This window comes from Colias croceus, chromosome 14 (genome assembly GCF_905220415.1).
Source record: "Colias croceus chromosome 14, ilColCroc2.1".
Taxonomy (NCBI): domain Eukaryota; kingdom Metazoa; phylum Arthropoda; class Insecta; order Lepidoptera; family Pieridae; genus Colias; species Colias croceus.
In genome coordinates this window covers 5,794,840-5,811,316 of record NC_059550.1, presented here as the reverse complement: position 1 = coordinate 5,811,316, position 16,477 = coordinate 5,794,840, and the positions used below count along the sequence as shown (strand labels likewise).

The 16,477-nt window shown below is 33.4% G+C and overlaps 3 protein-coding genes across 4 annotated transcripts; 2 read left to right on the top strand and 1 right to left on the bottom strand.

The window, feature by feature from the left end:
* Positions 1–100: 100 nt before the first annotated feature.
* On the top strand, positions 101–1,820 carry LOC123697285 (N-alpha-acetyltransferase 30-like). Its single transcript, XM_045643751.1, has 2 exons — positions 101–1,152; positions 1,274–1,820. Exons 1-2 carry the CDS (start codon positions 436–438, stop codon positions 1,436–1,438), a joined length of 882 nt encoding a protein of 293 aa, XP_045499707.1. The 5' UTR covers positions 101–435; the 3' UTR covers positions 1,439–1,820.
* LOC123697284 (NEDD8-activating enzyme E1 regulatory subunit) lies at positions 1,817–3,761 on the bottom strand. The gene has a single exon (XM_045643750.1). The coding sequence runs from the start codon at positions 3,457–3,459 to the stop codon at positions 1,855–1,857; it is 1,605 nt and encodes a 534-aa protein (XP_045499706.1). The 5' UTR covers positions 3,460–3,761; the 3' UTR covers positions 1,817–1,854.
* A 785-nt stretch (positions 3,762–4,546) lies between these two features.
* On the top strand, positions 4,547–10,572 carry LOC123697490 (transmembrane protein 185A). Of its 2 annotated transcripts, none has more exons than XM_045644022.1 (7): positions 4,547–4,745; positions 4,834–5,010; positions 5,526–5,733; positions 6,381–6,510; positions 6,928–7,031; positions 9,666–9,789; positions 10,038–10,572. In XM_045644022.1, exons 1-7 carry the CDS (start codon positions 4,696–4,698, stop codon positions 10,295–10,297), a joined length of 1,053 nt encoding a protein of 350 aa, XP_045499978.1. In that variant the 5' UTR covers positions 4,547–4,695; the 3' UTR covers positions 10,298–10,572. The 2 variants fall into 2 exon arrangements, with proteins under 2 accessions (XP_045499978.1, XP_045499977.1); XM_045644021.1 differs by having other exon boundaries at positions 6,901–7,031.
* The last annotated feature ends 5,905 nt before the right edge of the window (positions 10,573–16,477 follow it).

Here is a 16,477-nt window from a genome sequence, read left to right as displayed (position 1 = left end):
ATTTTCTTCGACGATTTTTTTAATATTTTCATTACTAGCAAACCAAATAAACTATAGTCTATGGTTTAAAGCCGAGGGTAATATATGTTCTGTGGTTTAAAGTAATATTATAGGTATGGCTACACATCCCTTTTTTGCAATGTGATTGTGGAAGGCTCAAACTTGGACTAATCGTAAATTTTTACGTAAAGCCACGGAATATTTTCATCCCGTTTTTATTTACTGTTTAATAATTAACGCAAGTTTATTCTGAAAACAAAAATAGCCACTGTCACGTTCCATTTGGAAAGTGATTAATACTGAACACCAAGATGTCGGTGATACTCTTCTACGATTTTGACAAGAAAATATTTGTATAGGAAAGGCTTTTGTGTAAATCATATGAGCTTAACATCTTTGAATGTGTAAATAATATATAGATAGATAAACTGCAAGATGAGTCAGCTCGCAGAGGAAAATGTACAGAATATAAGGAGCAATCAAAAGTGTTCGAATGTGAAAAACAAAAATAAAAAGTCCAAAGATCCTCCTGTAGTTCCCGATGAAGAAAGTATAAAAGTAAGTGAAGAGAAATTAAGCGAAGTGTTAACAAATGCGCTGAATATAAATCATCACAATAACCTAACGAATGGTACTAGCGAACATTCAAAATATGATATTCTGAAATCTAACTTAGAACCTCTAGCACAAGAAGCAGCTCCATGTAAAGAAACTTGTGTAAATAGTGTACATTGTAGTGATTTATCTCAAAAAGCAAATAATGAAAATGGTTCCTCTGAACATGAGGACAGTAGATGTTCTGTGGAGGAAACAATGAAGCATAAAGAGAGCTGTCACCAACAAGAGCAAGAGAGTCGTGGTGACATTGCTATAATATCATATGAATCAGAATTGCAAATGCCAGAAATTATGAGACTTATACAAAAGGACTTGTCTGAACCATATTCTATCTACACTTATAGATATTTTATACATAATTGGCCTAAGTTGTGCTTTTTGGCAATTCATGAAGGAAAATGCATAGGTGCCATTGTATGTAAGTTAGACATGCATCGCAATGTTGTGAAGAGAGGCTACATTGCTATGTTGGCAGTTGATAAGAGATATAGGAAACGGGGGATTGGATCGAGACTTGTCCAAAAAGCAATACAGGTAATTTATTTATAGTTACAAAGTTATCTTTTTGCATTGTGTAAAACCTAAATTACATGGTAATTCATATAAGAATGGGGACTTTATAACCTATAAATATAATTTTATTTCTTCATTTCAGGTTATGATTAATGACAATGCTGATGAAGTTGTGTTAGAAACAGAAATCACTAACAAGCCTGCTCTTAAACTATATGAGAATTTGGGTTTTGTGAGAGACAAGCGCTTATTTCGATATTATCTTAACGGAGTAGATGCGTTGCGATTGAAACTTTGGCTCAGATGAAAATCATAGTCATCCTATTGGATTTCTTAAATGTTGTGTTGTATGAACACTGCTGTTTCAGGTCAATATATGTTAACAATACACTGTTATTTATATTCATACCTACTGCATCTGCCATCTGGATTTTAGCCAAAAATATTTTAATACAATTTTTTATTTTATTAGTCATGTGGTTTGTTTTCTTTTTGTATTTTTATGTTTATAAAATTGTTAATGAAAGTGTCTGTATTTCTTTGATGTTTTATCTCAATTATATATAAATTATATCTTATAAATTACCCTGTATGAAAATACACTACTTTGAAGAATCGCAATGTATATTTATTTATAACCCTAAGTTTGTATAGTTAATTTTAGTTCTGAAAATAAAATTTCAACTAAATTTGTTTTAGTTTATTTATTATCACAAACCATACTTAAAATGTAAATGTTGCAGTGTTAGTAGATGCTCCGTCATAAATAAAAGTGTTGTTAACAGGATTATATTGCTTAGTAACTAATTTAATGGCTTCATGCGCCACACAACCACCAAGAAATGCAGATACACTGTGAATCTCGGCTCCTCCATATCTACACATCTCATGAATATGGTCATCTTTTGGGAATGGAGAACAAGAGATGTCACTTAACAATTTAGACACACAGTTTTTTAGTATAGAAATATCACTCTCAGGTTCCCACTCGCCAGGAGCTCTGCAATGTTCTGACCGAAACATGTCTGCTGCTCTTAATAGAATATAATGCACCATCATAACATCAGGTTCCTCTAAATGTCTTGCAATGTAAGAAGCAACCGGGCTCCCCAACTGGTACTCCAAGGCAATATTAGATCCCTTTATTAAATGCAAGTCATGGGCATGCCTACAAAAGAGTTTTACTTCAGCTTCACTGATACTATCACATTGTAACTGGGATACAATTTGCTGCACTTTCCTATACACTACTTCTGCATCTGCAGAAGCTTGAGTACGATAGATATTCTGTAACTTAACATAATGTTCTGTGGAAGCAGTCATGTCTGGTAGCACACCTCTCAGAGGCAATTTGCCTTTACCATCTGCTTCCACAAATGCTCTTAGAGCTGAGCACATTATCCAGAAGGAAGAACTCTCTTTAGTTAAGTTTATGGCTGTACTGCTGTAAATCAAATCTTGAATTTTTACTGGTAAAAATGTTGGTACCAAAGCTGTATTTACTGCTCTTATTGCCTCTTCAAAGTTTTCTTCAGCAATAGGTACACCATTCTCATCTTTTCTGATAAATTCCTGAATTATATCCTTAATTTCATTCTTTTCCTTCCTACTCATTGGCCATCTATCTTTGTTGATTAGTTGCCATTTCTGTACAGCTTTGTATAAAATGACTATCCAAGGAATATGACCATGATCTTTCAGATCAAGACTATCAATATCAATACTATTAAGATATTCTAATAAGTTTGGGAATGGGACATCTAAACGTAAGTCCATTTGTTCATTATCTGGATGTGTCTCTATAACAGCATGCTCCTTGATTTGTATCCTAAAAGATCCCAAAAATCCAACAGATCTACATAAAATAAAAGGAATGTTAATCTCCCATAAGTGCTGTGACAAATCTTTAATAGTTTTCTCACTGAGTGATGATGCAATTACTACACTAAAAGCTTTGAAAAAATCTGGATTTTCTTTTAAGATTTGATCTGGTGGTTCTTGTACAGAGTGACCTTGCACAGCGTCATTTAATTCCAAAAGCAAACGTAAAGTTTCAGATCCCCTATTTAATCCCTTACTTGTGACTTCTAGAAAAAAGTTACTGCCAATATCCTCGTCACTCACAATATTATCATCCACAATTGTAATGGCACCCACGCCAGGTAGAACTATAGATTTCAACACCTCAGTGCCTAAAGCATTTGCATTTATAAGACAAATATGTCCATTTTCCAGTGCTGCTTGCCCATGATCACCCCAAAGACGAAGTTGCCGGTCATATTGTTTAGTTTTTTCGTTTTGCTCAGGTGATTTCGGAGAAGATGCCATATCTGGATATTGACTTAAGGATTTCGATATATTCTTAATTTATTATAGATAGTTTAAATAATCAATACACAAATCACAATAAATACTTTTAATTTGCAAACTGTGTTTGCAAATCTGATTTGCATTTGATGTCTTTCCAATACATAGGTAAATGATAAACTGACGTTTGAACTTTGACATTGAAAATTTGACGGCTGACCAAATTAGAAAAGTCCACAGAGCAAGATAAAGTCAATCTCTGTCAATCTATTATGCTATTGCATAGCTTCTATCGCGGGCCTTGAGCGCGGGATACTCTTTGAGCGCGGGGACCGAATCGAGAAATTCTGTAACGAAAAAACCTCACGCTCCCCACTTTGACGAGCGGAGGTGTGGCTTGAAGGAATAGCATGCAATAGCTCTATCGCGGCAGTCCCCGAGTGCCACACGTCGTTTTTATTTTTTTCAAAGAGAAATATGGCGTAACGAGATCTTTAAATCAAAGTCAATGTTTACTTACTGAGAAGATATAGATAATAGATAATGTCTTAGAGCTAGCACGCACGAGCAACTTTGTCTCCTCAAATAGTTTGTCTCTCCCATCAATTATTGTATGGGGAGTTGCGTCGCTACGTGCGCGCACAAAGAGTATAATGTATATAATATACTAGCGGTCCGCCCCGGCTTCGCCCGTGGTACATATTAACGTTTTCTCTACATAAGAACCATCCTCGTACTTCAAGGAATATAATAAAAAAAGAATTATCGAAATCGGTTCAGCCGTTCTCGAGTTATGGAATTACAACGAAAAGTGGCATTGATTTTTATATATTAGATGTGCGCGCACTTTCATACTAGACCATGGGTGGAGAGACAAAATAGTTGCGGGGACAAAGTTGCTCGTGCGCGCTAGCTCTTAGTAAAAGGACTAGTTTGAGGTATGAATTATTTTAAGTCGAAAGCTTGTCGAAATAGGTCGAAATATTGTCGGTTGTCAACCACAGATGTCAACTGTCAACAGTCAACTCAGTGATCTGCAGTCTATCGACTATCGTCTGTCACCGTCAGTTAACAGTTTTTGGCACAGTTTTTGGCAGTAAAAGGCAATTTTGTTGAAACTTGAAAGTAGATTACCTACCTACCTACGATCGCAATTATTATTATAGTTTTAATTTCCAAATACATAATACAAACGCAAAAAAACACTTCAAATTGAAGTGAGATGTTATTGAAGAATTTCTCAAGAACTTTAATCGAATGTGTATGGAAATGAATTTACAGACATTATTTCAAGATTTTAATCCGAGGTAATTATATTTTTTGTGAGGTAGTATGTACACAAAAATATATTAATAATATTACAGTTACAGACCTAATTTTACTGTTTCATTTCAGCAAATTTGTTGTTCATACCTGTTTACTGATTTTTACTGCGTTATTGGCTTTAAAATTAGACAATACAATAACATGGTCCTACTGGGCTGTATTTACACCAATATGGATTTGGAAATTTCTTGTAGTTCTTGGTGCTACGGTGGGTACATATGTTTGGTGGCAATATCCTCATTTCAGGTATGTTTATAGCATCACACTTTACTAAAATTTACATATTCCTTTTTTGTATGAAACCTTTGTGGTAACATAAGTCATTTATAGCTTTGTGACTTATAGATGATTATTTTAAATAGGTATATTTTGAATGACCAACTAAAGCTATAAATTTGTTGTTTAATATTTAGGTCAGCGTGCATTATTTATATGCAATAACAATTATGATAGTCTTTTCAAAATTATAAAAGTTTAAATAAAAAATTATCTATAAAAACTTGGTTTTTGGTCTAAAAAACCAGATTTCATATTTATTTTCATATTTATTTTTTGTTTAAAGTACATTATGAACAAATATTAACCTCTGTTTTAAATATTTTGACTCAAAATTTACTAGGTTTTTTTATAAATTTTACAATTTCATTCAATTAATGGGAAGAAAGATGTTGTAGTTTTTACTTTAAATTCACACAAATAAAAAAAATTCACACAACAACACACATTAAACCAAAAATGTTAAATTTTTATATTTTTTACAGGTTAGAAGGTGAAGCCTACATTCACTATAAGGCAATGCTTATAAGCCTGGCCATACATTTAATATTGCTAATGTTTGAATTACTTGTATGTGACCAGCTGACGACATATCGCCATGTCTGGATTCTTGTTTTCATACCGTTAATCTTTATAAGCATAGTCTCAATTGCTATATGTATATGGTGCGTTAAACATGATCGCAGTTATGAGGTATGTATCCATATTTGTGTAATTGTGTATTAATATTGCAACACTTACTTTATGGTACTGTTTGAATATAGCACTAGCTTGTAAAAAAAAAAATCTCGGTCTGGTAGGACATAGAAGGCTGATCACCTACTTGTCCCTAAAGGGAATTGATCTGTGAAACAGGTGTATAATGCATCTGCCCCTTACCCCACTAGGGGACTTTACTTGTAAATATAAATAATAATTCATAAAAATGATGCAATTTATCACACAAGTTGTATGTTCAATGTGGTTGGGAAAAAGAACACAAAAATACTCTTTTGAACTGATCCCTTTGTGAATCTATACTAATATTATAAAGCTGAAGAGTTTGTTTGTTTGAACACACTAATCTCAGGAATTACTGGTCCGATTTGAAAAATTCTTTTGGTGTTAGATACCTAGCCGTTTCATCGAGGAAGGCTATAGGCTATATATATCATCACACTAAGACCAACAGGAGCGGAAATAAATTTGAGTAAAGGTTATTAATAAGGAATTCAATTATATTAACTCTTTTTCATGCAAATAAATTCATCGAAAACAAAACAAACATTTATTTTAATTTAAAAATAATTACATTTAAATTAGTTGTTGATTTTACCAACTTTTTTGTATGTTTGTTTCAGTTGGAACTTTTTTGTGCTGTTAATATTTTGCAATTTATATTCTTGGCATTGAAATTAGATGACTTCATCAACTGGTCATGGGAAGTTGTTTTTGTCCCACTCTGGATACTGATGTGCCTCAGTTTAGTAGGTGAGATAAATAATGGACTTATTTGCACATTTTTTGTTATTGTCATGACAATTTTATATTAAAATTGGGATGTCAAGAAGGACTGTATTATCACTCTTCATAATTAAATGCAACATTAAACAGTTATTTTGAATATTTCATAGCTCTTAGTTGCTTTATAATCTTCGTAGTGCTTAGTTGTTTATTACATTTCAGCAGAAACACTTTGATCAGTATAATTTGCTAAATATAGTCAAAGCTGTTTCTACAAAAAATAACCTTATGTAACAAGTCTTAAAATAATATGGGTTTTTTTTAATTGTCTTACATTTTTTGTTCTAATTAATAAATCTCTGCTAAAAATAAATCAATAAAATGTATATTTAAATATTATATTTATGTCTGTTTTAGGTGTATTATACAGCATAGTGTTTGCAGGGATTTTGCTCAGGGCACCAGAAGTGAATATACAACAGCGTCGAACGAGTTTCAACTCAGCACTGGCATATACTTTCACTGTGGTGCCGATTTTGGTCTTTCAAGTACGTAGATACTAGATATATAATTATTTAATAAATCTGGTATGAACTAGTTTTTAAGACAAGCTAAACTGAGTTTTGTTATGTATGTCTTGTTGTGTTAGGTAATAACTTTCCAATGTTATGTAATTGTTGTATTTTTTGTTTGATTTGTGGGGTGATATCTTATTTTTATAAATGTGTTACTAGTAAAAGAGCCTCTTTTTTAAAAACGCAATTTGAAATTTGATTTATATTTGTGACTTATAAGTCATATTTTAAAATGTGTTCCCGCATGTAGCGAACGCAGATTCGAATCCTACTATGTACAGAAATTTGACTCTTGCCTAATAACTATATTGTCATTTGATGTATTTAAAAAAAATGCTTCATCATAGATATGTCGCAGTCAAATTGTATTATTTCGCCGTTTACAAACGCTTGGCATTTTGTAATATGTCGAGAATTTGTAATCAGAAATTTTTGGTTTGGATACGGGGGTGGGTCCTAACCTAATCTATTAGGTTCTTGTTTTTAAAACTACACAGAAATAGGAGCCCCGCGAAGTGGGGCTCCGTCGGCTCGCGACCGTCTTTTTGTAGAATTTTGGAAAAAGTAAATCCTCAGCATTTTACATAATAAGTGATAACTGCGTTAAAAACAACCGACTTCAAACTTGCACTTGCAAAATTTACAAATACCTACAGACAAAAATGCTCATAAAATAAAAACTACTGGGCTATCAGAAACCTTGGAGTAATCGGTGTACATACATAAAAAAAATATATACAGTGGTGGACGTTTAATTAGAAACACGTAACAGGATGAAGTAGTCATCAAATTTATTTACTTTTGTGTATTAACGTATTAGAGATTAAGCATTATTTCATATGTAATAGAACACCCGTTTATCTAGTTTTATAAGAAATTGCTTAATTTTAATCAAACGTTAGCTTAAATTAATAAAATTAAACAACTTTAAGTGAAGTCTGATTTCCGAGTATTTTCAGTCTGGACAACAAATTAGAAACAGCATGGTTCGAGTGTTCCAAAGTCAAAACCTGTTGAAATGCCGCCAATATTTTTTTCTTCTACAAATATTTGCACCGTTTTTTAAACATTCCATCTAAAAGTTTCTGAAAATTAATTTGCTTTGCAGTATAAATGGGTAAAAGTAAGATTTGTGACCCATCAACAAGAAAAATAATTTTAAGTTTACATTTTGACAAAAACTGGAGTTACAGGAAAATTGCAAATCATTTAGAGTGTTCGATAAAAAGATATTCAATGCTACAGTTTATTTAAAAGAGCATGGTACTTCTGATTAAGTGCCTAAAAAAGCTCGACCATGAAAAACCACTGCACGCGAGCATAGGCAAATAATTCTTTTTGCAAAAATGGATCCATTTAAAGGTTCCAATTGTATTAGAAAATATGTTTTTGCAAACGTGCTAAAATCTCATACAATCTAAGCCACGACGTTGTAAAGCCGTTGTTGTCTATAAAGATTATAACAGTCTAAAAACAACCCCATACGTGCCCATACTATAATATTTCCTCCGCCATGCTGAACTGTTTATTTATTATCTAAGGCATGGTTAACTGAACGACGCGCGTATCCTTTGCCATCAGAATTGATTAAATTAATTTTAGTTTCATCCCAAAATAAAACTTTTTCACTGGCGGACTGTCCACTAGCAATATTTCTTAGTAAATGAAAATCGTTGTTCCCTGTACTGCCTAGTAAGAAGCTGTACTTTCCTGGCGTCTCTCCCAAAAAATTTTGCCTCGACTTACTGCCTGCGAACCGATCTCATCGACACATTGCGAGGTTCGTCTTCGGAAAAAACTAATTTTATTATAGAATTTGAACTTTTAAATGGATCCATCTTTGCCAAAAGAATCATTTGCCTATCCTCGCGTGCAGTAGTTTTTCATGGTCGAGCTTTTCTAGGCACTTGATCGGAAGTACCATGCTCTTTTAAATAAACTATAGCATTGAATATCTTTTTATCGAACACTCTAAATGATTTGCAATTTTCCTGTAACTCCAGTTTTTGTCAAGATGTAAACTTAAAATTATTTTTCTTGTTGATGGGTCACAAATCTTACTTTTACCCATTTATACTGCAAAGCAAATTAATTTTCAGAAACTTTTAGATGGAATGTTTAAAAAACGGTGCAAATATTTGTAGAAGAAAAAAATATTGGCGGCATTTCAACAGGTTTTGACTTTGGAACACTCGAACCATGCTGTTTCTAATTTGTTGTCCAGACTGAAAATACTCGGAAATCAGACTTCACTTAAAGTTGTTTAATTTTATTAATTTAAGCTAACGTTTGATTAAAATTAAGCAATTTCTTATAAAACTAGATAAACGGGTGTTCTATTACATATGAAATAATACTTAATCTCTAATACGTTAATACATAAATGTTAAATGAATTTGATGACTACTTCATCGTGTTACGAGTTTCTAATTAAACGTCCACCACTGTATATATCGGCCGAATTGATAACCTCCTCCTTTTTTTTGAAGTCGGTTAAAAATGCCGAGCATTTGTAAACGGCGAAATAATACAATTTGCCTGCGACAGATACAAGGCTTTTTTTAATCTATCCGTTAATGATATTCTAATAAAACGTTTATTTAACAGGTATTATTAACAAACAAGTTGGATGATGGTTTATCCCTGTCATACATTGTGGTCGTCAGTCCGCTGTTCGTTACATTTGCAACTCTGATAATTATGTCATTCAGTTCAAAAGGCGGAAATAAATGTGAGTAAATCTTTTTTTATAATACATGTCCATATTATTAATATTTTGATATTTGATTTATTAGGAAATATGCACAATTATAAATTTCAACTTTATTGATTCTCTTGAAAGGTTTTTTAACACACCAGAATAAATATCTCTCTAATATAAATATGTCTTATTTCGGTTATAACAATTAATACTTAACAATATAAGTGCTGGAATTTTACCAACCATGTACCAGTCTCTACATCAAAAAAATATTTCAGGGTGGTTCGGTATACGCAAAGACTTCTGTCAATTCCTCCTATCGGTATTCCCGTTACTACAAGAATATGCAAACATAGCGTACAATAACAACGTGAACCGTGGTTCAAACGGTATTCCAACCGAACCCCCCATTAACCAGGAACCATACAGGGACGACGCTAAAAAAGTTCGAGAAAGTAAAAAATCCCATAAAAATCAAAAGAAAAACGAAGCCATGAAACCAGTTGTACCAGTGACCAGTATAGATATGCCCGATTGACGTTTCCCCCCATTTCGTCTATTGTTGTCAAACGTGTGTTCAATCTCTTGTAATTTGTAAATAATATGCTTATAATGAAGCAATACGATTGTTAAGTTTGTAGCGCGTTTACATAGATTAGGTAGGTGGTTTGAAATTACATTGGTGTAAGAGTTTTAGGGCTTTACTACACTGGAGTTTCACAAATATGTACGAATTAAAAACACTTTGGCCGTTCTTGCCATGTCCTACGGTCTCTAAAACATAGTTAACTTTAAACCCAAGATTCATTTTTTTTTAAATTAAACTCATTTGAAATTTCTACTGATTCTCATATTATCATAACATCAACGGCCAAGGGAAAAAAATCTCAATGCTATTGTTATAGAGCTAGATCTCAATTTGTGATTAATTCAGCAATGGTTGTAAAATATTGGACATTCTAAATACATTTAAGCAATACAGTGAATAGAATGTATTTACTTTATGTAGTGAAGCTCATATAAAATCACTAGGTAGGTATGTCATAAATATTTTTGTATTTTCATGAATTATTAATATTATCATGTACATCAATTTTAACTCCGATATATTTAATGTTTGTGAAATAAAACTGAGAGGTGCAAAAAAAGCAATTGAACGCATTGAGATAATATTACTACATATGGAGGAGATACCACGAACAAAATCTGTGCGCCAAGCGCGGCGGCGCGGGGCGCGCGAATGACGGCTAGACAGTCATAGATTATGCGATGTCACTGACTCACCGCTATAGAGGCGACACTTTGTTTCATTCTGTCTATTTTATTGGGTGCCAGTCCTTACATGCACGTTGACTTGAAATTTTCTTTGTACTTACATAATATTTATTTTAGGTATAAACTGACTTTACTACGCGGGGCTAACAATATCTGGCATATAATATAGGATGATGTAAATAGTGACGTCATATGGAATAATTTAATTTTTTTCGGGTTTTAGGTTCAGTCAGGGCTATGGAAAGTTACATTCCTTACAAATTGAGCCTTTTTTAGAAAAAAAAATAAAAGCCGTGTAATTTTGTACAAAATGTTTATTTAGTTCATCATCCTCAGAACATGTTCCCACTGCTGGTACACGAGCCTCCCTTAAGGGATCAGGCCATAATCCGCCACGCTGGCCAAGTGCGGGTTGGTGGATGCCACATGTCGTGGAACTTTGATTCTTTCACATTTCGGTTTCCTCACGATGTTCTGCTTCACCGTTTCGAGCAGTAATGATGTTATAACATGCGCAGATAAATAGAAAAATCAGTTTATTTCCTGCGCAATCGCCTGGTCTCGAACCCTCGACCTATCGAGTCCGAGATCCTCACCACTGAGCCATCCCTGCTGTTGTTATTTGTATTTGTGAGATGTTTATATTAATTGTCTGATGAACATAGAATATGTTTGCTCTGTGTCTGGGTGTTAATTATCTATATAAGTATTTATTTAAAATTATATATGTAAGTTTATCAGCCATCTGGTTTCCATAACACAAGCGAAATATTAGTATGGGATAAGATTGTATGAAAATTGTCCTGAAATATTTATTTATTTATTTATTTAGTTATCTTGAAACAATATAAGTTTTGTTAACTTTTGTTTGAGTTGCTTCGTGTTTCAAGCGAATCATGGTGTATCGATTTATAATGGCCCGCATCAAATGCACTCGGTGGTTTAAAGTGCTTGGTTGATGAAACGAATGTTGAACCAAACCTCCTTCTCAATAAAATATTCTAAAGTATTGACAGTAATATACCTAGCTAAAATAGTGTTTAGAAGCTAGTTTGATTTGTTGCTTTGAAATTTTTCGTATGACTGTTTCTGTGGCGATACATATTTTATACACGTCATCTGTTGAGTATGTCAAGCCACCCATATCTTTGATACTTATTAGCTTATGATGAGGCAACCTTGCTGGTGTGCTCAAACTATCCACACAAACTTCGCATTTTAATGACTTTTTTAAAATCCTGGAAATGTAGCCAGATAATATAAAACTGGAACATGTCACCATTTTGCTAACAACAAAATCAGAATCAACAATAATGAAAACTACCTAATGCGAAAGTGATCCATAAAACTCAATATATTCTGACGATCTAATTGCTGGTGTATTGCCACTAGTTAACGACATCAAGTCGTTATATTTTTCTGCTGAAATTTTAAGTCGCTCAGGACTAAGAACAGGAATTTCTTCATGAAGGCAAGCTGAAACCTGTCTTTTCAAAGATAAAGATCTTGTAACTGTATCAGCATGACTTGTTTTGAAAAATAATTTTCCTGGTTCAGTTTTAAACACCGCATATTCCATCATTTCAGTCCAATTAATACTTTTTACTGTGTCGTCTTTTCCGATTGTAAGCAACCGTTATTCAGTTGCAATTTTTTTTAAATTTAGGAAGTCTGAGTAATCAAATTTTATCACCTCGTACGGTTTGTTCCTTTGCGCTAATTTGAAAATAGGTATTAATTGGCTAGGTATAATCACCTGCTTTCTTCAGTGCGTGAGCAATGGCACTGTGAGCGGAATCTCCCTCACTCTGACCGTGGCAAGGTACCTACTGAGAAACGTAAAACAATTTCCTTTATGTTTAAATAATTATTATTTATAACATACAGTAACGTAGATGCAACGACCGAGTTTTTATTTTGGCCGCTGCATCCATCAGAAAAGAAGTAAACTAGTTGGAATACTTTGTCGTCACTTTTCTTCAAAAAATAATAGAGTGCAGATGATATTTCACATGATCCCCTATTACTTTCTCCTTCGTGCCAAGTGAAGCAGTAACAATCTCCCGTTGCCATGTCGTAAATAGTAAAATTATATACCGAGAGCCGCCTTTTGTAGAATACTGCACTTTCATTACTGATAGGTAAGTTGATGACCTGTTGTAGATCAAAAGTTGCACATTGAACTTTTGATGGCGTTTTTTGAGTTCGTTTTTGCATTGTAAGTTACCTTGTGCCCAAAACTTCACAAATATATTTTGTCGAATATCTTCATTAAAAAGATAACAATCTCTTTGGTATTTTTTACAAGTGACAACGTTACATGAAACTTTTATTTCACGTCTTGGTATCGTTTTTTTGGTTACCTGGGTGGTATATTCCTCCCCAGTATCTTTCATAACTTATATAACTTTATTTAACTTTTATTTATTAAACTTCTTTTTGCTGAAACTGAGTCAGTTTGCCGCGAGACGACGGTTTAGGTTAACTGAGACGCGGTGGGTAACGTGGCGACTGGCGAAACGGGACGTTCTCCCCCCGCTCCCGCCCGCATTTCTAAGTCATTTACGATTCTAATGCAACTCAGTAAAGCTTAATATTTTATATAAATCAAACGCTTAAATGACAGCAGTTTAAGTCAATATCCTCAAAAAAAAATCACTAAATGTCGTCTAATAGGTACCATACGCCACAAAAAACAAAAATGTATAGTTAAAATGGATTTCACTAACAGTCGTATGGCATTTACTTCAGTCATATTTGTCATATTTGTTTTTTTTTTTATATCCAAGCAGATACGTCAACAGTGCAGCTCTTTCTTTAGAACGGCCATAGATAGAGTTATGTCATGTATTTTTCTTTTCAGAACAATTTTTCTTGGTGTATCGAAAATAGATTCAGACTCGCTAACATACTCAGAAATTGCTTGCATTCAGTGACGGATTAAGACTACTAGATGCCTTAAGCAATCCATGCCTGTGGGCCCCCCTATCCGTATGTCAACTAGAATCGGTCTTTAAACCTTTACCGCCTAAAAACATTAGTTTTTTGTAAAATAAAAGCATAAATTGATTTATTTATTGAAATGCGCCTTGCGGCTTTTCCGAGCATTGAATTCACGCAAGATAGTATTAACGTCTAACGTTTTTAACATATCGGACTCTATGTACAATATCGATAAATAATTATCGAGCCTTTCTTGTATCATCTTTGTCCTTTTTTCATTTTTTAATATTTTTAATTTTGAAAAAGAACGTTCCGTTGAGCAATTTGTAATCATAAGCGATAAAAATATACGCATAGCCCGGTCAATTTAAACCAAAAAATGAGGGTGAAGTTACATAAAGTCCCAACAAGCTGAATTTCTGTGAAGTTGTTCAAAACATAATTATAAACAATTTCTAAAAGTTCCCCATCATTCCCCTGTAAGGAAAAAAATTATTCAAGGTCAAAGGTCAAAAAAAAGAGTTTTTCGCTATTTTCAGCAAAACGGTAAGTTTTATCATAAAAGTACCTCAGACAAAAATTGTAGATCATAAAATTATCTATAAAAAATGTATAAATACTTTTTTTCTTACGAGCCACCGTTTCGGAGATATAACGATTCAAAAAGTTATAAAAGTTGTTATCGTCATAATATGCACACGTTTCCACGCCACCTATGAGGTAGTGTACTTAGCGCGTTTTTATAACGATTTTTTTAACAACTTTTATAACTTTTTGAATCGTTTCACAATTACTCAAAAAACAAAACATTTGATTTGCGGAGGCGCCAGGCTTGGGGCCCGCGGGGAAAGAGTGGTTTGTGATTGGCTGATCGCAATTCCGGGGCATTCGAATTGTCGAATGCACTAGCGGGCAGCGAGTGGGCAAGCGGGAGTGGGGTTATGACTCTAGGTCGGACTCTATGTCAACTTAAATCGCGCGAATTTTCAAATTAGTCCTAGAAACTTTTTTTGGTGTGGTTTTTGGTGACGTGAGAGTGAGACGTGATGCCCTAAGGACGGATTTTTTTTGTGCTTCTTCTGGTGCCCCCTCAGACGTGATGCCCTAAGCAATTGCTTAATTTGATTAAGGGTTAATCCGTCACTGCTTGCATTAATGCACCTTCGTCTAAAATAAATATAACATAATGTTAGTGATAGCTAAAATAATATTTTATTTGTTATACAAATCCGTAAAATTTTATTATTATTACTAACATCAATACAAGGAACAGCAGACTTCTTTAGAAAACGCTGGTATATTTATCCTCATCGCGAAAATGCAATGAACAGACGCAAGTTCTATCGGATGGTAACCAGGTTTCTTCACTGCAGTTATTTTGGACAAATTTTACCCATTTTTCCCTTTCCTCACGGCCCAGACATGGAAAGTGGAAACCTTGAATAGAAAAAATATTAATTACTTATCTCTGAACTAGCGGTCCGCCCCGGCTTCGCCCGTGGTACATATTTCGCAATAAAGAGTAGCCTATGTTCTTTCTCAGGGTCTAATGATTGTCTGTGCCAAATTTCATCAAAATAGGTCCAGTAGTTTATGAGCCTATTCATTACAATCAAACAAACAAACAAAGTTTTCCTCTTTATAATATTAGTGCAGATAAATAAATAATAATTCAATTATACGTTCAAGTCAGTAGCTTATACAATATCAATTAAAAACTTGATTAAAATCAATTAACAAAAAAAAATTGGTGATTAAGTAATTGATTTTCATATTTCATGATTTCACCTTTTTTCAATTAACATACAGTCCTTTTCTAAAATCTTTATATTATACTATAAAAATATACGCCAGCAAATATTACTAACAACACTTATTTCATGCCCTGAAAAAATTTAAGAATGTCATATCTTAAATTTTTAATCTATGACAAATGACGCAAAATGTCGCCCGCCAAAAATTTTGCTCTAAGACCTAAGTTTTAAAAATTATTATCTAGTTACTTACTGATGAAAAGTTATTCCTTTGCACTTTTCCGCATTATTTGTGCAATATCGTAACACACACGAAGGCATATTTGATGCGTTTCACTTTAAAACAAATAAAAAATGAGCGTGACGTTCGCGCCAATGAGCGAGCAAGCGACTGAGTGCATTTACGCCATATGGCGTATGTTGAGCGGTACATAAGTGATGTAGGCGGTGTCGTCTCCATATGTGTATCTCAATGATTGAACGATAGTTTTTATGTGTTATACATATAAATAATAAGAAATCATTACTAGGATTCGAGGTAGACAAGTTTCAAGTACTTTGTACTTTTTGTTATCACTCAATCTTCCACTTTATTTAGGTGAAAATTATTAGTTTAAGAATATTTGTTTTAAAATTTTTACACAGCTTTTTGTCTTATATTAAAGAAAAATTAGCAATAATATTTTATGTAGACACACAAAACTTCATTTAAGAGCTTAATATGTTGCAAAAATAGTTCTTATCTA